The following is a 20,954-nucleotide window of genomic DNA, read 5'->3' as shown; positions in this document are numbered from 1 at the left end:
TCTCATTTAAATGCATTTATAAAACTATAGCATGTTTTCAAGCAAATCTAATCATTTTATTTTTACAAAATGGTAGGAAGTGATCAACTATGAGGCCTATATATATTCATCTGCAAAAGGAGGTAATGCCAGGCATATTCAAAATTGTATATTTAAAATATTACTTATAGCTTTACTTAATACAAACAAAAATTACCCCTATATGGTAATTACCTTTTCATATTTTTTAGGGGCTACTTGTCTTTAGGTATTGACTTTTTTCTTTAACTAGTACCACCGGCCCTTTTACAAAGTATTAGACTAATTTTAAATATTCAATGAATAACCTGCCATTTTCCCACAGAGCTAATTTTTCACTACTCGGAAAACAAAATCTAAAATAAAAATCAAAACAGCCAAGGCGTGGTGGTTCATGCTTTGGGAGGCTGAGGCAGGAGGACTGCTTGAGGCCAGGAGTTCATGATCAGCCTAAGCAACATAGCAAGACCCACTGCTACCAAAAAAAAAAAAAAAAAAAAATTAAAAAAAGAAAACAGTAGCAAAAGAAGAGTGGTGCTCAAAATGGGTTAGTAACACTGTAGCCTCCTTAGTCCTGATTTAGTTATAGTCACACCAGAAAGCAAGCATACACTTTGTTGACTATATGGCTATGACTGATTGATGATCCCCTAGCAAGGTTACCATAGCTAATTATAACATTATTCATTTAAGCCTTCATGGGAAAAAAATACCAGACTCCCAGGGAAGGAAAAAGAAAAGAAAGAAAAGCTATTCTATAACTGCTAACTTTTGAATAATCAGCCTCAATAGGAAACAAATAGGATGAAACTCAATGACCAAATTGTAACTTACGGATTCATCTAAGCAATTTTAACTCTGGGTAATTTTAACTCTGGGTTTCACAGCCTACAGCAAAGAGCTTCCAACAACAAGGAACCCTCACATGCTTATATGCTTTGTAGTCCGAATTCAAAGGCTTCATCAGAAGCATAACCCGACCCTGAGCTTTAGTTCTGCTATGTGTGTGGTGTGAGTGTTTGTCTAGGATCAGATGCCAATACTTAAACTCACATTATGGGCACAGCAGCTACTTACACACGGCAGCCTAATTAAAGGAATAAACTTCCCCTTTCTTTATGTTTTCCTGAAGATCAGTGCCATAAAGGGATTTGGTTTGGTTAAAAATGGAGAAAAATGTTCCCATATGTTTCCTTTATGCAGTAAATTAGTCAAAATCAGATACAAAATGGTCACATTTTTCATCAGGAATCTATAGCTACACAGTATTTGCTGAACACCACTGCAAATAAAGAGAACTCAGTGTTTTGAAAATAATGATATTATAACAAACACATAATCATAATTTCCATTTCGGTTTTGAAGAAGCACAAACACACATGGAAACAATAAAGCATCTGAGGCACCTTTGAGCTTTCAAGTCTCAAAAACAAGAATCACTTTCAAATAGAAAGTAGCTCATCTTCAAAGTTTAACATACAAGAGGAGAATAAAGCTAATACCACTTCAACTCCAAACTTTAATCAGATTACTTTATATCAAGGTAATCTAGATCACAAGCATGGTAACAGCCAAGTTTAAAGTACTTTTTATCCTGAAACACTACTTAAATTACATTACTAAAATAATTTCACGAAATAAATATTTTCCCATAGAACCTTGAACCCAAGTCAGCAAATTTCAATCAAGAAGTACTGAGAAAAATTATCAAAAGATACAAAGTAAAAAACTACTAATTAATTGAGGCCCTAGGAGGGAAATTGGCCCAGGCATGGAGATGGATCCAAACTCAGTTTGGTATTCACAAAACACTCATGGAACCATCATAGCCCACTGGAAAAAGGACGGCTTATTTTATAGATGAGGAAACTGGCCCAGGGAGATATGGTGGTGACACATCAGGGAGTGACCTGGATAGCCTTGGTTTTCAATTTTTTACTTCGCTAGAATGTGTCCCAGATATGTCCTGATTTATTTTTTGTTTGGAAAAATTTGGTTCTGATAGAGATAGGTTACATGACTTACCCTGATCACACAGCTAGATCGAATACTGCAGGGTCTGAAACTAGCTCCATATCACTGACTCTCAAAGGACAAAGACTGGGTTGGGCCAACCCTGGGCTATGGCCACGAAAAGCCTCTTAGGGAACAGTTAGGTGGTTAGGTACTAATCATGAAGGCAGGGCAGGGACTAGTCAGAGGAAGGGCCGGGAGACTCCTACCCTCCTAAACTTCAAAATAATTTTCCTCACTAATTTGTCTATTTTACAGATGGCCCTCTATATGTACATATTTAAAAAAATCAAAAAGTGTATTAAAATATCCACATTATTTAAAAAATAACCCATACCTACAGATCCCATTAGAACATTGGTTTTAGTGGAACTTTCCTACACAGACAAACACACACACACACAGACATGATGAGACGATAAGAAGATGGAAGCAAACTCATTTCTGAAACTTATAGGATTTAAAAGACATTTTCTCCGCCTCCATTTTCTGGTGTTTGTTCTCTCAGTAGCTTTTGATTTATAGCTATTCATAGTATCTATTTATTAATTTACACTCTACTCAATTCCAAAAAGATGTGAGGTGCTATCACATATAGTACCTAAAATATATGGATAATTGAAATCTATAATTAATTTTTAAAAAGTCATGTAACTGAACAAGCACTGTTCTGGAAGCCAAGAGGTCTGAGTTCCAGCTCTAGTTCCTTATTCAACATCAGAGTACACATTGAATTTAAGCTTTTATTTGCTCATTTGTTAAATAATGTTGATTACCTAGACAATTGCTAATTATAAAATTCTGTGGAACTGTGTATTTCTAGGTCAGCATTTCACAAAACTTTTTCTGAGGCATGCATAGGTCTTTTGAGTGGAGGTGAGGTTTTGGGGTAGATAAGCATTGGGATTTTGTTTATTGGCTACTTTATAGACTTCTGCACCCTTTCTTCTATACTAGCATAACCAATCCTATTTGTCCAAAGATGGAGAATGAACAAATTTAAATAACATCTAGAACTTAAGCGCTCAATACGTGTTATTTATTAACTAGAATCGAGCATCCATTGAAACCCTAATACATGCTCAGAAGAACCGTGGGGTTTCACAGAGAAGACTTAGAAAATTCTCGAACTAGATGATTCTTAAGTCCAAATAGATCACGTGAATATGATTCTTTCCAGTTTTGCCTGGTATTTTGGTTACCACAGCTCATCATTTAAACGAACTCTCAGGCCAGCAATCTCTGTACTACATGGTAACATGCTTTGGCCAATTTCAGAGTCACAGAATCTTAAAGTGTGAAAGTGATTTGCTACTTAGGGCTGAGTCAGGGCTCAGTCATTCAGCACAACATTAGAAAATCCACTAGAAAATAAATGATAAGAAATAATTTAGATGAATGAGGTTGGAATCATGTGGTTGCCCACTTGATTTAAAACTCATCTTACAAATGAAAAATATATACCACATTAGCTTACAGGGTATGAGACTATGAACCCCTTTATGTCAGTAGATGTCTGCTGTTCATCTTTGTAACCCTTCTTAGATGAAGAATTAAGAAATAATACTTATTGTATGTTTACTGTACTATTTTAAAGATTTGGACAAGGCTTCATGAACAAGGTCATATTTGAGCTTGAACTTAAAAGGTGCATATGAGTTCACTACATAAGAGACAAAGGAGTAAGCCAGGTAGAGAGAACAGTATCAGCAAAGGCACAGATATCTGAAGGTAGTAAATTTGGAACGGCGAGTGGTTCACAGTGGCTGCAGGTTAAGGTGACTGTGAAAGAGTGGCCAGCAATAAAGGTGGGCAGAGAGGAAGCAGCTGCATCACGAAGGGCCTGGGAATATGAATATGCATGTGTAAGTATTATATCCTGGAAGATAAAGAAAGAATGGGAGGGATCCACCTCTGTATGTATTATATGGAGAAGGTGGTTGTTGGTTTTTAACAGAATATTGTTGACGGTTATCTTGTGTAGGAAAAAAATATAAAAATTATACTGAACATTGAGTATCTTTTGATATCAGACACCAGAAAAACATAAATTTTGGGTGCTCAACATGATGTAACCACAAAAGTCTCTTGATTTCTAATATTTGTTGAATTGTGTCTGCTTAATTAAGCAAAGCAACGTGAGCCAATGAGGATTAAATTTGCTATTTTCTTAAGAAAATGGCCTTCAGAGTGAGAAAACCAGTAAAAATTAAGCCCTTTTTCTGTTGTACCAGGTTGGGTGAATGAGCTGTGAAAAGTACAGCCAGTTCCAATGGCCTACAGGAGCTGACTGGGGAAGGGAGATGAAGGGTGAGAGTTCAATGGCTGGCCTATCACAAGCACCCTGTTAGGAGGAACTGCTGGGGCACAAGTGGTACAAAACTCCTCTCACTGCCCCTCCCATTCTTCACCTAAGCAGGCTTTCAGGGTGGACCAGACAGCATGGCCAGGTCCCACTCCCAGCAGTGCCACGAATACCGCCTCTACTGCCAACCACATCTCTCCATCTAGAGGTGCATAGCCTATGGCCACATCCTGCCCCGGAGCCAGCAAGGAAACAGAATGGGTGGAGACCAAAGCTGGCTGTGTTGCTTCCTTCTTTAACTTCTCTATCTGAAAAATCTGACGAGTACGTTTTTTCTTTGCTTTTTAAGTTCCAGAAATGCAAAGTACTCAAATTGCTAGAACCATGAAGGTGGGTAAGGGATGATTTTTTTACATCATTCATCCTTGCCCACATTTCTCCTGCTGATTCAGAGGAACCATCTGCATCAGCTTGCTAACGAGTTTGGATATGGTTCTCAGGGTGATGGGAAGCCAGTGAAGGTCGTTAAGCAGGGGAGTTATATTATATAATCAGATTTGTGATTTAGAAAGGCAGCTCTGGCAACAGCAGGGACTGGAGAAAGCAGACATTGTAAACAAAGAGGTCAGTCTGAGGCCTCTGCAATAGTCTAATTGATGGCAAAGCTCTGGCCTGCTGTGGTAGCTGTGGATGAGGAAGCTGAAGAGCTGACAGAGTGGGGGAGGTAGAAGGAAGCGGTGGATCTGGAGGTGATGCCAAGGTTTCAGGCCAAATGGTTGGAAGGAAATGTTTCCCACCTAAAAGTGAGCTAGTCTCATCATTTAATCTGGTACTAAGTGAAATGAGATTGTAGACCAAGGAGTTTAGTATTTTCAGGATTTTGGCATATATTCTCAAAGTAAACCCCAAAACAGTTATATTAGTTGGCCGTTTTAGGAACTGCATATCAGAGGCAGCACAGCAAAATGGTTCCTCACACTGCAGCCAGCAAGAGTTCAAATTCTGGCTCTGCCAACTAATAGCTTTGTGATTTCTGCTGAGTTACTAAACTTCTCTGTGCCCATTCCTCAACTCTGAAAAGATAAAAATAATAAAAGCTGACTAAGTATGATGAGGCTTAAATTAGTTATTATGAGTAAGGGATTTATTTGGTGTGTACTCATGTAATAAATATTGTTTTCTCTGACTTATCAAAAATCATTATGGAAGAAGTAAAACGTCCACTTTCAAAGAAGGGGAATCTCAGCTGATTTTTTTTTCTTGCATTCAATATTATGTTGTTCCAATATTACAACAAAAAAGCTGATGAAAACAAACTTTTTTCCCTGAGAACACTCATAAGAGAGAGGTGAAAACAAATTCTCCGGCACAGAAGTACTCTGAGGTTCAGTCATTTGAAGACCACAGTGCTTGCTTATAAATAGAATATTAAAACAAGCAAGAGCAATTTTCTTCTTTCGTCTTCCCTTATTGCCTAATTTTCCTCTCATACCATTTGCATAATGGATAAAAAGGCATCCATTATGCAAATGAATGATGGGGCTGTAAGGTTGCTGAAGCCACACGGCTGGCTTCAGATGAAGAGAAGCTGCCACAAAGCCCTCCAGCAGCCACGTGCCAGCAGACTGTTTCACCAGCTTGGTTCCAAAAGACAGAGGAAAACCCACGAAGACTATAGGTCATTAACTTCCATTTGGTTTATTTTAAAAGGGCCCCTACAGATACTTTTCTGAAAATCAGTACAAAATACGGATTGTCAGCATTAGAGTATGTACGTTTAACTTTACAGTATATATTTTAAATGGAAAAATGAGTACTATGTACAATTCTAACCATTTTAAGCATATGTTTTGCTTTAAAAGGAGAAGAAGCTGACCTTTGCAAAGTGGAATAAGCCTCTGTTCTTCTAGCTTGAGATTTCCCTCATAACAGGTGCTCTAAGCAGTCTCCAAATGTTGCACAAACATTCCACAGGCATAAAAAGTTGTTTGAAATACCAAGATATTAGTGGATTTTCAAAAACTTCATGCTGTTAAATTGAGCTAAATTTATCTTTAGGAGGTATCACCAAAACAGACATGTTATTTCTCTTGGAGTTGTAAACTGATTGAAACTTTAGAATAATATTTACTTTCTCATTCTACAAATACAATGAAAAATAATTCTAAGCAAAATTACTGGATGAATTGTCTTGTCTGAATAAATAACCAGAAAAGAATTTCAAAACTAACTTCAAAACATTTCCCCCAGATTCTTAGATTATAGCCTAGGGAGAAAAAGATGGAGGCTAAGAAAATAAAGTGACCTTTATTTCTAGCATGGATTCTTTCACAAACTTTGGCTTTTCCCAAATGACTTTTTTTCAGGAACTTTTAAAAAAAGTTATACTCATATGATATAGGCACACTTCAACATTTAGCATCTGACTCCCCCGTGTTACTTCAAGGGCATACAATTCTGATTCACTTTCAGTTCAAGAAAAAGCTGCATCCATTTACCTAAGCAACAGTGGCTGCAAAGAGCTATGTACAAAAATAATTTAAAGAAAAGATAAACCACAATATAAAAATATTAACAGGATAAAAGTCACAAAGAAGAAACAACACCTAATCAACAAGATGATGAATCTTCAATCAGGTGAAAAGAATACCATAAACATTACACATACCTAGTTTTAGAGCAGAAGGGGTTACTTCAATCTCCCCACCAATTGGTTTAAATGCAGCCAGTTGGGAAGCCACTTCTGTCTCAAAAGCATCTGGGCTCTGCCGTTCTGCAGGGTTTCCACTGGGGCTCTCAATCTTGTGGAGTGGTTCTTGTTCTTCAAACACAGCAATCAGCTACAAACAAATCCAACAACACTAATTAGTTTGTAGGACATGCATACCACAAGGACACTATCTAGCTGAATGAGATCTTTATTTGGTTTCAAAGAAAATCGCCTCATCAAACTTAAAACGTTAATGTTACTATACCACAACTCTTAATTTTTCAATAATATTATGTCTATAAGCACTATGGTCAAGAAATAATACTGGTTTATTCATTTGTTTATTTTGTCTATTACTGAAAAAGAGAACCAATTTTGGCTCACTCTCTTAAAGGAATGAAATGGCTGCTTCCCCTTCCCACTACCCTACCTTCCCTAACATGCCTAAAAGGACTTCATTGTCTCTTTATTAAAGAGTGCTTCCAAAAATGCAAGTTGAATATGCGTTGAATAGACTTAAATAGTATAGGGAGGGTATTCCAGTCTCAGAGACCTAAACACATTACAAGATCCCTAGTTGTATCTGTCCCTGTAGATACACTCTACATACATATATACATACATACATCGTGTGTCTACTTACATACAATTTGTGCTTATCTTGTTTAAATAGGTTTCCCATTTTTGTACATGTCTTTAATTTTGTTCTTTTCCTTCATGATTTACTCTGTGTTGACTGGTTTAAGTCCAATGGAATGCTAAGTCCAATACAACTCAACATCATTACTTTTAATTTAATTATATGTCAATTTTATTTTACGTGAGAAGTATGCTTTTCACCGTTAATATAAAAACTCTTAATTGTCCATTTCCAAGTCATTTTTTTCATTGAAATAAGGACAAGATATCTTTAAAAATTCAAGTAATCACACAGACACTACTGTATAGGCAGTGAGGACAGCTCTGCGGAAACTGCACTTTTGGCCAACAGACAGCACCAACATTCAGAAACTTCATGGGTTTCTCATCAGCTGATGTAGAAAAGTCCAAATGTGAGTACACGAGGCAGCTCAAGGACGCTACTGTCATTCCAAAAAGTGCAATGTATGTAAATGTAAAAACCGGTTGTACATCTTTAGATATTTTCTGTTCATTAAGTAAAATAAACCTACTTATGATTCAAGCATTTATTCAGGAAAGACACTCAAAGCCCCATTCATAGGGGAACACTGTTGGCGATAGTAATAATAACAGAAGTGCAGGGTTAACCAATCAAAACATCATAAATTTCAAGTTCGGTCTTTCAAAAGAAATGAATACAATTAGGGATATGCAAATTGGCCATTCAAAAATAATTTTCATAATTGACTACTCATTTCCAGTATGGAGACTTCTTTAATTGGAAAATCCAACAATCCTCTTGCCACAGAAAAGAAATGCTACTCCCAAGGCATTATTTTTAATTCTTGAAATTGAGCACATGCATTTTCTATTTGCAACTGGCAGCACTGATGAACTTATTTGAGATAAGACTTAAATAGATTAATAATGAAAGATTATTCTAGTATAAAAAGAATCAGTAGAACTATATCTTTCTCATCATCCAGCCAGAATGAGTTTAACACTTTAAATCTTGAAAAGGAAAATGAAATCAGTTTATTAATGTGGTGGATGTGTGATTTTCATCACTATTTCTGTTACATAATAACTTCAATTTTGTGTATTCATGAATTCTGACACATATTAGCAATGTTCATTTTAACATTTAACATACCTATCAATTAGGCAATGGCATATCATATTGGTACTATGAACAGCTTAGTGTAAGTTAAGAGTTTTATCTTACTCTTCTTTCATATGACATCCGTAACTCAGTATAACCCTCATGTACCTTAAATATTGGAAAAATAAGAAAAAATAGAAAACATCAACTAGAAGTATAATACAAAAACTTAAAAATGATAACTCATAAAATATTGTTTTCTTAAGATACTTTACTGTTTTCCACACATTTTATCCACACAAGTATACAGTGTATGCAGTAAGAATATTATACCTATTTATCAAATGGTAGAACACAGTAGCTCTGAAATTTTGTTTCCGAAGGTCACTGACTAAATGGTAGCTGGTAGTGGAATCTAGTCTTTTTAATTTTCAATCCAGAGAAAGTATTTTCCTCTACTGTAGCTGTTTTCCAAAAAGAAAACTGTAAAAAGAGAGGCTACACTGAAGAATGTCTGTAATTTCTCCATAAGGGTGTTATGCCCTAAAGAATGTGAACTCCACTTTTTGGAGACACAGGCAATACATCACTTTTCTTGAAGATTATAATAGCAAGACCTGATGCTCCCCAAATCTCATAAGCTCTTTGATTAAAATCAATTGCTTAGACTGTTTCCCAGTTAGCACCTAGTTATCCTGAATGGATGAAAAAGTCTCTACTCCTGGAAGAAGAGGACCAGCTGCTGATCTGTCGCAGCTCTCATGGGTTGCTTGCTGAACAGACTCTCTGCGTCCAGTGTTCATCTCAACATCTACAATATACACAGACTTACATTTGTTTCAACATTGCTAATTGGTTTGAATCATATGTTGCGGGTCCTTGTTAAATAGATTATTTCAGTCATCTGAACACCTACATTCCTGGGTAGCAGACTCCTCAGAAGACAGTGTTACAGAGACTCGTTAATTAACATAAACCACTCTTCTAGTCCCTCATCAGAAGGCATGCTGGTTTTTAAAGAATCCTCTGCGTGGAAATAGACTTCCCTCCTTGCCTTTATACCCATTCAAAGTTATCTTTCCCACAGAGATGCGTTAAACATGAAAGAGGGAATTCTATTTAAAAAGCTTTTGTGTTAAGGTTTCACTTAAACTTGTATGGCATGTGGGAGAACTTTCACTGACACGTCAGGGGCTGCAGTAACCTACACCCTACACAAAGTGCAAACCAGCAATGTTGGATTGGATGATTCCTCTGCTGCCTTCTCTCTCCTTCTGGTCTGCCCTCCAGTCTCCTTCTATGATGCCAGTGTCCTTGTGCCACCCACTGCAGTGCTGGCATTTCCAGGAGACCCCATAATCCAAAATGATCTGTTCACACAATCTTTACTTCCAGTCAAAACTCCTATTCCCGCAAGACCTCTGTCAGTATTTAAGCATCTAATCCCCAGATAGACACAGGAAGGTCAGTCTATGAATATGCTACAAGTTCTCCCACCAAACAAACCAATGACCTTCTCAGGATCCACTTACCACAGGTCCCATCCCATGTTTTGCCTCCCCTCTGAAGCAAAAATTTGAAAGAGCTGTCTACACAGCAGTTTCCAATATCTCTCCTCCTATTCTCTAATGAAGCCACTCTAGTCAGGCCCTCACCCCTCAACTCCACTGAAACTGTTCTTATCAAGATCAAAAACAGTCTCTAGATTCCTAAATCTAAAGGGGCTTCTCTGGTTTCACTTCAGGACACAGGTGGTCACTGCCTTCTCAAAGTACTTTCTGCACTTGGATTCCAGAGTACCAGTCTCTTGGTTTACCCTTATTTCTCTGGGTCCTCCATCAAGTTTTCTTTTGTTTTTTCTTCTTCATCTTCTGGATTTGGTCTCCAAAAATGTTGAAGAGCATATGTCTAAATTTGTTTAGTGATGTCATCTGTTTCACGGGTTAATATAACTCTATAGGCTGATAAATTCAAAATTTTAAGTGGTGCAACCCAGCCCTTCTGTAACTCCAGGCTCATTTCCTAATCCAATGAGTCAAAAATGGAAAAAGTGACCTTCCAAAGCTCTTTCCACAGTTCTTTACATCCCAATTAATGGTAATTCATCCTTCTAAGTTGCTCAGGTCAAACACCTTGCAGCAATCCTTCAACTCTCTCTCCCTCCCCTCTCCTCTGTCTCTCATACACTCGATTTGACCACTTCTCACGACCTCCACTGTCACCAATTTGGACCCAGCTACTATGTGTTTCTTAACAGCCTCCTGACTAGTCCCCTTGTTTCTACCCACTGCCTCTTCCCCCTGCGCGCAACACAGCAGCCAGACCGACCTTGCTAGCAGGAATTGGATCATGTGTCTCCTCTGAGGAGACTCCTGTAATACCCACCTCACTTGAAGAAAAGTCTAAGTCTCTGCAATGGCCCATATGATCACTTGCTCTTATTTCTGACCACGTGTTCTACTGATCCCACCCCTTGTTTTCAGTATTCCATCCAGCTGCCCAGCTGCACTATTGTCTTTACGCCTGCCTCAGGGTCCTTGCATTTTCTGTTCTCTCTGCCACAAACAGTCTTCCACCAGACACCTGCAAGGCTTGTTCCTCGATCTTTCAGATCTTTAATCAAATGTCAGGCTTTCTGTGGCTACACTAAATTGCAGCATCTTCATTACTCCCTGTATTCCCCTCCTTTGTTTTACTTTATATCATGTGTATCATCCTGTCAGCACCACGGCTCTTCTTATTTTATCGCTGGTCTCCGCACCTCACTAGAATGTAAGCTCCATGAGAACCCTGAGTTTGTTATTGATTGTGTATCCCCATTGGCTCGAAGAGTGAATACGCTATCATAGGTGCTCGATATATATTTGCTGAAAAAAATCAGTGAAATATGAGGGAAAACAGATACTAAAATCTAATAGAGCCACAAAAGATACCTAGATTTTTTCATGTGTTTATAGAACATTCAATTTTTTTAATTAAATGAATGTGTATAAATGATCCATGTTTAATCTTAAGATGCTTGGGGTATCATCATCATCATTATTGTTGGTTTGGCTTTGGAAATTACGGCAGATAAATTCCTCCTTTTTTATTCAACACTGGGGGAAATTGCTTCTGCCCCATCATACTCCAAAAATGGAGATTATCTATCTTCTCTTTCCTTTTCAGGCTCACTTTCAAAAGGGGGAGTCAGCCCATTTGGTCACTGGATGAAGCAGGATGCAGGCTGAATGGAGAGGTGGTGGGGTTCACAATCTGTCCCAGGCACTCCCTCACCCAGCTATCTGCCAATACACCACTTTGATTTATCTATTGTGAGGCTTTTTAAAAGTGTCCCTTAAAGTAGCTTAAGCACAAATGTGAATAAAACTCCAGAGCAAGTGGAGACGCAGCCTGAAGAGGTATGTCATAAGCTCAACACTGAAGTGCCCAACTTTATTTTCAAAGTCATGAAAATTTCACATTTTAGACCCTACCAGCTTTCTGTACTACTTTTCAATATGAAAAGATTGTATGATTAAGGCGTCAAGAAAGTGAGATGTTTATCTCATGATTTGGGTACCCCTGTTTGAGAGAAAGAGGTGTAGTGTATTTCTCAGGAACACATCTACCTTCTAAACAGGATTTAGGAAAACACATGGAAATAAATAAATTAACACGGTATGTGTGAATTACTTTCAATAACTAGATATTAATTGCCAAGGCTAACTGGTGTTCCCAATTCAAAGATTAGGCACTAGCTTCGTTAAGTGTATGCATTCACCCCTGCGTTACTCACGGGTGATCTGAAAGGAACATCTGAAACTAGGATTCTCCTAGAAAAAAAGTGATATCCATAAACCTTATTTTAGAAAGTCATTCCATATTTTTCTCATCCCTTTACCTTGTAAAGGTAAAAAGAATACAAAAGTCAACAAGAACAACAAAGAAACACTTTCACACTGTTGGCGGGAATGTAAATTAATTCAGCCATTGTGGAAGACAGTGTGGCAATTCCTCAAGGATCTAGAACCAGAAATACCATTTGACCCAGCAATGTCATTACTGGGTATATACCCACAGGAATATAAATCATTCTTCTATAAAGACACATGCACACATATGTTTATCGCAGCACTATTTACAATAGCAAAGACTTGGAATCAACCCAAATGCCCATCAATGATAGACTGAATAAAGGAAATGTGGCACATATACACCATGGAATACTATGCAGCCATAAAAGAGAATGAGTTCATGTCTTTTGCAGGAACATGGATGAAGCTGGAAACCATCATCCTCAGCAAACTAACACAGGAACAGAAAACCAAACACTGCATGTTCTCACTCATAAGTGGGAGCTGAACAATGAGAACACATGGGCACAAGGAGGGGAACATCACACACCGGGGCCTGTCGGGGGGTGGGGGGAAAGGGGAGGGAGGGCATCAGGACAAATACTGAGCGCACAAGGAGCTAAAAGCCTAGATGATGGGTTGATAGGTGTAGCAAACCACCATGGCACATGTATACCTATGTAACAAACCTGCATGTTCTGCACATGTATCCCAGAACTTAAAGTAAAATTTTAAAAAAATTTAAAAAGAACTTTGGATAATTTACAACATCCATGACCCTGAATAACAGATCTGATCAAAAGAGCCATGTACTCTGCAATTTCACTCCATCAGTATCCCTTCCAGGACTCAGATCTGTTTCTATTATAAAACACTAAGGTTATTATGATAAATATCACTAGTAAAGATATGTGTGAACATGTGAGTATTTTAGGGAGTGAGAAGGAATGGGGTAGAATACTAACTTCCTTGATATATCCCTAACATGCCCAAATGCTGAGCATAGAGGCTGGCACACAATGAAAGGTTAAATTTAATTTCTTTTCCTACCATAGCTATCATTCTCTGGCTTCCAGAATCAGTCCCACTTGACTTGTTTATCCCTATTCTGCTTTTACTTTGTTGTTTCTCTTTAATCTCTTCATCACAGGACTGACAGAGGAACACAAAAAGTACCAAGATCAAACACAACCAATAGGTAATTTCTGCTTTTCTTTTATTCTTGTTCTTCATCATACAAGAACACACAACCCTTAGACAATACAGTACTGTATCACTCGTCTGCCTAGCAGTACACGGTTTATGCTGTCTGGTCTTTGCCGACCATAACTTGAAGCAATATACCAATGCCTTCAGCTTCTACGCCGACAAGTAAATATTTTAACAATAAATGCCATGAAGAACATTTATTGCAGAGTCTCTCAATATTCATGGTGTGGTTTATTCTGTTGCCAACCTGTAGCATTCTGTCATTTTTATAGCCTGAATTTTTATAATCTGATGCTATTATCTTTCGCCTATGTAGAAAATAAAAAAGAATCATCCAAATGCTACAGAGTACAATAAACTGTATTTATAATGGCATTTTTATTAGTGATTACACTGAGAAATATGTGGCTCTATTTTAATTACATGTCAAGTGAACTAATGTACTACTAAGAAAGGCTTATTTGCCACATTGAGTTCTTTGGGTTAAATTGTTGAACTAAACAATGTATTGATATTTTTTACTGTTTCCTACGTATTCCGTGTTACCAACTATCAAGCTAAATTAAAAGACAGAAAAAAAAAACCCCAGTATCCTATAAAATAAAATTGGAATCATTTGTCTCAAATCTTAATAAACACAATTAAATCTAAGTAAGACTGTGAAATTACAACAATTTCACAAGTAGAGAAAAACACATTATCACCTTTGGGAAGGGAATGAAACTGCAGAATTTCATTTAAATGTATGCATCTGCTTGTAACTAAATAACAATTGGCTATGTGAGCTGATTTTTATGCCACTTTAAACAAAGGTTTCAAAGTATGGTCTCTTCCTTCATAGGATTTTGACAGCTAGCTAAAAGCATTTAATCCAGATTTTAAAAATTAGCAGGCCCACATTAGCATCTTCATCAGATGCAAGCATCAGCTCTAGCATCATCAAAGCAGGGACATAACAGCTCTGATTCTCAGAAAGTTCAACTGACAGTCAGTAAATGAGATAAACCTATTTTCATTTCCTCCCCAAACTGAAAATCCATAACAGGAACCTTTATAAACTTTACAGCTTTAAGCATTATTCTGAAGAAAATAACATGATTTATTCAACTGTACTGAAAACCCCATTTATCCTGATCACTTTTTAAAGACGCATCTGCTTGAATTGTCCCATAGTAACAAAAATATGCCCTATTAAATAACCACCCATATTTCAGTCAAATATACATTTACTTCTTTTAAATTATGTAGTATGTTCCTAAAGAAGGCAGATACACATTAAACCCATCTTATATTGAATCACATTTTCTTCTCTGACTTGAATTAAAATTTCAAAGATGATATGTTATCCCTTGACAAGTTGAAGAAAATTTTGAATTTGTGTCTGCTGTATTATTTACTTTCTTTAGGGATAATCACTCACTATTCATTAAACAACATTCACAGCTCACATCTAATATACAAAGGGGAGGCCTGAGGAGCCCTTGTCTCTGTGCCCTTCACCATCTCTAGCAGTGGTAGGGCAAAGGGTGTCATGGAGGTCAAGTGGCATCCATAAAGCCCTTCTCCTAGAGATATCTAGAGATTAACTATGGAAAAAGCAAGTCAGAACAAAGCAGGGAGAAGTTTCAAGCATCACAGAATAACATGAACGTCAGAAAGTTTAAAAACTCAATATACCTGCCTTGTCAATAACATTCTTGCTTCCCATGAATCGCACATAATTAAAAAAAAAAAAAAAAAAAAAAAAAACAGACACATGCAAAGGTGGAAGATAAAATACTTGAGTTAAACTGTCTGGAAAATTCTCAAAGATGATCCCAATTTACTAGGTGGCCTCACTAGCCATTTCCCCAATGTATCACTAGCTGCACAGACTAATTCTTTCCAATCTCAAGGGCTTTGAAAATCTTAGGAGGAAATGAAGACACAAGACAAGCTGGGATATTTAAAATGTGTGCACACACATATACACTAACACACACACACACACACACACAAGTAGTTTTTCTTCAAGTTAATCTTAACTAAATTACATACATCTTACCTGCATTTTTTAAAGAATATTCTATTTGAAGCAAGTATATCCAACACTAGAAGACATACAATAGTATATGGAAAATATTTCTAAATTATAAAGCACTACATACATTTATAATATTGTAACATCCATATTCAGTATTATTTAACTAGCTCCATTTCATTTTCCCTCCTTCCCTACAACTTCTACTCTCTAACCAAACCAAAGATAGAATCGTCTCAGAAACATACTCTTCGGCAACCTCTCAGCCAAAGCATAAAGCTGCCACCGCTATCCATAGGTATGTCAAGAAATCCTTGAAGGCAATAACTTATTGCAACCTAAGGCTGGTTTATTTCTGCAAAGATCATTCTCCAACAATTAAATAAGCCCAAGGACCATGGCAAGGGCCTGGGTGTGCTTCTGACTTCCAATCTGGCCCCCTGACATTTAACCATAACACTATTGCCAAAGTGGTCTTTTCAGCATACAGATCTGGGTGTGGTCTTGGCCCAGCTTCAAGTTCTTCATCATACATTGTCAAGACTTTCGAAATAAAGTTTAAGTCTGCCATAATTATCTGCACCAGGCTCTCCAGTATCCCACAGTGCTACATCCATGACAGTATCATCACCTGTCACATAGCAGGAGGGTCTTTGGTATACTTGTCCTTACCTATATGTCAACAGTAAGCTACTTGAAACTATGGGTCACATCATTAAAAATATTTATCAAATACTTACATAGCCCTTACTATGTGCTAGGCACTGTATTAAGTGCTGAAATGTATTATTTTGTTTCATACTCATAAGAAATCCTATGATAAATAAACTGTTATTCCCATTTTACAGATGAAAAAACTGAAGTACAACTGACTTTATATTCCAAGCTCTAAGTACGTTACTTGGCACGTGAGAACAAATTCCTTAGGTAAATGAATGATCTACATTTTCTGCTATATCCAAGCAGGAGAACAAAGCCTTTGTCATATGGATATCTTCACTTTGGTGTGAACACCATCTCCCTAACTCCTGACTTTTCCATCCTGTTAGGGATAAAGGTCATCTTCATCCCACATACATTCCTATGCACAGCAAAATAGCTTCTGTCCATCTGTGAGGTTCAATGTAAAATTGCATTTAACAATTGCCACATCTAAAATCTACTTAGTAATATTATGATTCCAACTTTGTCTCCCAGTGGACTACATATACGTATTTGATTTTCTTCCAGATTAATTATTTTGAAATTGTAAAACAAATTTGTGCATTAACATACCTAGTTTTGAAACAAACACAACTGTACGGTGTTCTCCACGATGGCTGACTGTTAGAAGAACGCTGCTTATTTGTACTAATGACTGCAATCCAGGGTGTATTGCTTAATTTTGTGGATTAATGAGTAAGCAATCAAATGTGATTTTAAGTCATGAATATAACAAACATACTATTCATTTATTTTGACAAGTATTTTAATTTATGAGACTTGGCTACAAATAGAGCAGACTATTTTGTGAAAGAACCTTTCTGCTTTTAAGACAACTCAACAGCTCTCAGATAATAAACCTCTGCAGAGAATGGTGACAAAGCCACCACCTTCTAAAGACAGATCAAGAACTGACAGGTTGATAGAAAAAAACAATATCTTACTAGATCATTAAACATTTCAAAGAGATAGATTTTGCATACACTTGAGCTGTATGAGTATCTTTAGGGTTTGTAAACCACACTGAATGTTCTGACTAAACTAGGTCAGTGCTGGTCAGAGTAGATGTAATGGGCATAATTGTCCCCTGGCCTGCCACCTTGATAGCCTATCACACAAGTTTTGGCAGCTTCATATGTCCTGGGGTGGCCTCATATTCCAGGCCAGAGATCCCCCAAGGCCAGGTAAGGTAGCGAGTGGACTGCAAATATGGAGAAGGTCACAACCCCCTGAAAATTAGCTGGTGATTAATTGGTACTACATTTCACCAGACTGGTTAGGGAACTGACTCTTTAGCATGAACACATTTAGCAAATTGGCCTACGCTCCTGCTGATTGACCTCATGACAGGTCCAATGATGTTCTACCTTCTCCAGCATTTCATGACAGCTGAGCAACTGGTGGAGACTACAGAAAGGTCAGCATACAGCCTGATTGAAGGATGAGGAAGCACTGCTCTTAAATATTCCATTTAGACTCCCCTGTCATGGATGACAAGGCTTCAAAGCCGATATTTAAAAAAATTAACACCGCAACTGCACGTAGGTTTAGCTGCTGAACTCCTGTCTGAGTGGAAGTGCTAACCTTTTCCTTTAGCTTTTAATTGCTCTATATCTCCTTAACAAGTGATAATATGGCCAACCCTGATGGGATAGGTGTTGACTTTGGGAGCATCTAAATGTCAAGATTTATAATTATGATTGTGGGTGTATTAAACCAACAAAGAACGATGCCTCGCTAATTGGGGTCTGAAGACAAGAAAGCTGGGGTCCTTGCTCCGTCCTCACTGTTATAAGTGGTGTGGTACCTCTTTTCTAGAAACAGTTGACATTCTGGGTCTTGTCTCTAATTGCAGACAGTCTTTGTGAGTTAGTTTTAAATTTATAAATTTAGCACAAAAGGCCTTCCAAAAGCACCTAAAATATAGGCACATAAAACCATGACTTGTTTGTAAAGCAAAAATCAAAATACATTGAGCATACTTATGGCAAATAATGGAACACAAGTTTTGAAATTAGGACTGGACCCAAAAATCCAGGTTGCTGTGACCATTGGCAATACTGGGTTTCCAAAGTTAGTCCTCAACCTAATACTCCCAGACCTAACGGCCACTTTTGTACTTTACTACTTTTGGTGTTTATGGTTTCCAAGCAAAAAGAAAAGTGTAGGGGCAAGATGTGAGGATTATAAACTCCCCCAGATCCCTCCAGCAAATTGTGTCTGTAGTGTGTGTGTTAGAGAGAGGAAAAAATGAACAAAACTTCAAAAGGATTAAACTTTGGTGCTTTCCCTCCAGTCTTCTCTCTCTCTCTGTCTCTCTCTGTGTATGTTAACAAATATATGTCAATTCACAATGCATAATACACAATTTTGTTTCTGATATTTTCAGTTACTATTTTTCTTAAGAGCAACTTTCTCTAATTGTAATCCGTAAAGACAAATAAAGAAAATTCATATGTTTGAATAATATTTCATAGTATATTCAGCCATCTGGTAAATGGTATTGCATTCTCCCATTCCACATATACAAAAGTATAGACTGTCTTTGCATAGTCCCAATACTAAGTGTTATTTCTAATCATTACTAATTTTGCATATAAAATTATATCCTGTTTAAATTTCAATTATTACTAGTGATACTCTCTCTCTCTCTCTCTCTCTCTCCATACCTTTTTTTTTTTTTCCCAGATTGAGTCTCACACTGTCGCCCAGGCTAGAGTGCAGTGGCCAGCTCACTGCAAGCTCCACCTCCCGGGTTCATGCCATTCTCCTGCCTCAGCCTCCCAAGTAGCTGGGACTACAGGCTCCTGCCACCAGGCCCGGGCTAATTTTTTGTATTTTTAGTAGAGACAGGGTTTCACCATGTTAATGTCTCGATCTCCTGACCTCGTGATCCGCCCACGTCAGCCTCCCAAAGTGCTGGGATTACAGGCATGAGCCACCGCGCCCGGCCATGACATTGACAGTATTTTTATGAGCTATTTTTACTTCTCCAGTAAAGTGTCTGTTCATACTCTGCCCTTCTTTTTCACTTTGTTTTTAGTGTTTCTTATTAACATGTATAAATACTTTCTATTTTAAATATATTTAAGTTGTCTTATTCTTGCAAATTTTTTTGCCAGTTTACCTTTCAATTTTGTTTACGATGTAAAATTTTTCATTACATGGTATTCCATTCACTTAAAATCCCTATTAAATCTTCAAAGCTCCCTTGTAAATAGGCACTCACCTGGAACCAGTAATATTTTATGATGGGCAAGTAGTAAAACAATGTTGGTTTCATTTAATTTACTACTTTGATAGTCCCTTAAGAGAGAGCAGGTGGGAAGTGTTTTGATTGATGGGCTTTTGGTTTTTAAATCACACATTCATATCCTAAACAAATACAGATGGATAAAAGCTATTATAATAAAAACATGCACAAATAAAATTTTAACATTTCTATGATTGCATAATCCAAGTGTCTATCATTATTTCCTGCAAATTCTTTATGTTGAAATTTCATATCATATGTCCATTACTAACACAGGGTAAATCTACTCACAAAACTCATTTTAAAAACTTTTATGTGCTTAAAGACTCTAAGTTTCCATTAGTTACTTTTCTTGTTCCCCAGAAAAAAATAACATTTTATGTATTTTAGCCTTTCTTCTACAATCCCCCACTATCCGGTCATCAATCATCGTTGCTGCTTTCCTGTAAACTACCTCCTTGTTCTTCAAATTGCCAAGGATTAAAAACTCTAGAAAGGATCTCACCAGTGATAGTGATGGGTTAAAAATTAAAAAAGCATGTGTCTGTGAGTATGTGTCCTTGACTCTCACCAAAGTCCTCTTTTCATCGTTTCTTGAACAGCATATTTGCCAGGATTCAGCTGGTTTATCACCCTGATGACTGCTTGCTTTGTAACCACATTTCTCTATCCTACCAAAATGGTTTTGGTTCTATTATCATCCAGTTGGCTCTGACAATCCCACCCTCACGTAAATTTCAAACTTAATATTTATTTCATCTACATATAGGTAATATACGAAACACTTCTCAAAAAATTAGGAAACATGGGTTCTCTCAGAGAGTTCATCTATTAAATAAGTAATGGTCCAATTATAAATACACAAAGTGAACTTAAAAATAGGGACGCAGAACAATATTTAAATGACTATACAAACAGGCTAAAGAAGTGGTGTTTCAAGAGTCAGGAGAATGGTGTCAGAGGTGTATTTGCTGGCAGGACGATTTTAGGTACTGTCCAGTTGCGGGGATCCACTGGATTAAGGAAAAAACCTGAAGTCCCAGTAACAGAGATCTACTTACTATGAAACAGCTGACAGACACATGAAAAATCGTGACATGGTATCATCAAATTCATGAATCTAGGACCGAGTACACAACTTCTGGGGCCCAGTGTATAATGAAAA

General features: G+C 37.3%; 1 protein-coding gene across 4 annotated transcripts in view; it reads right to left on the bottom strand.

The window, feature by feature from the left end:
• The window catches only part of PARD3B (par-3 family cell polarity regulator beta), a 1,089,129-nt gene that overhangs the window by 663,479 nt on the left and 404,696 nt on the right, over nucleotides 1-20,954 (bottom strand). For all 4 annotated transcript variants that reach the window (XM_073019963.1, XM_073019966.1, XM_073019964.1 and 1 more), the window contains one exon: nucleotides 7,005-7,176. In XM_073019963.1, the coding sequence (XP_072876064.1) occupies nucleotides 7,005-7,176 (172 nt within the window). The remainder of the gene's footprint in view (nucleotides 1-7,004; nucleotides 7,177-20,954) is intronic.

The sequence above is a fragment of the Chlorocebus sabaeus genome, chromosome 10 (genome assembly GCF_047675955.1).
Source record: "Chlorocebus sabaeus isolate Y175 chromosome 10, mChlSab1.0.hap1, whole genome shotgun sequence".
In the NCBI taxonomy this organism is placed as follows: domain Eukaryota; kingdom Metazoa; phylum Chordata; class Mammalia; order Primates; family Cercopithecidae; genus Chlorocebus; species Chlorocebus sabaeus.
This window is presented reverse-complemented; position numbering and strand designations above follow the sequence as displayed.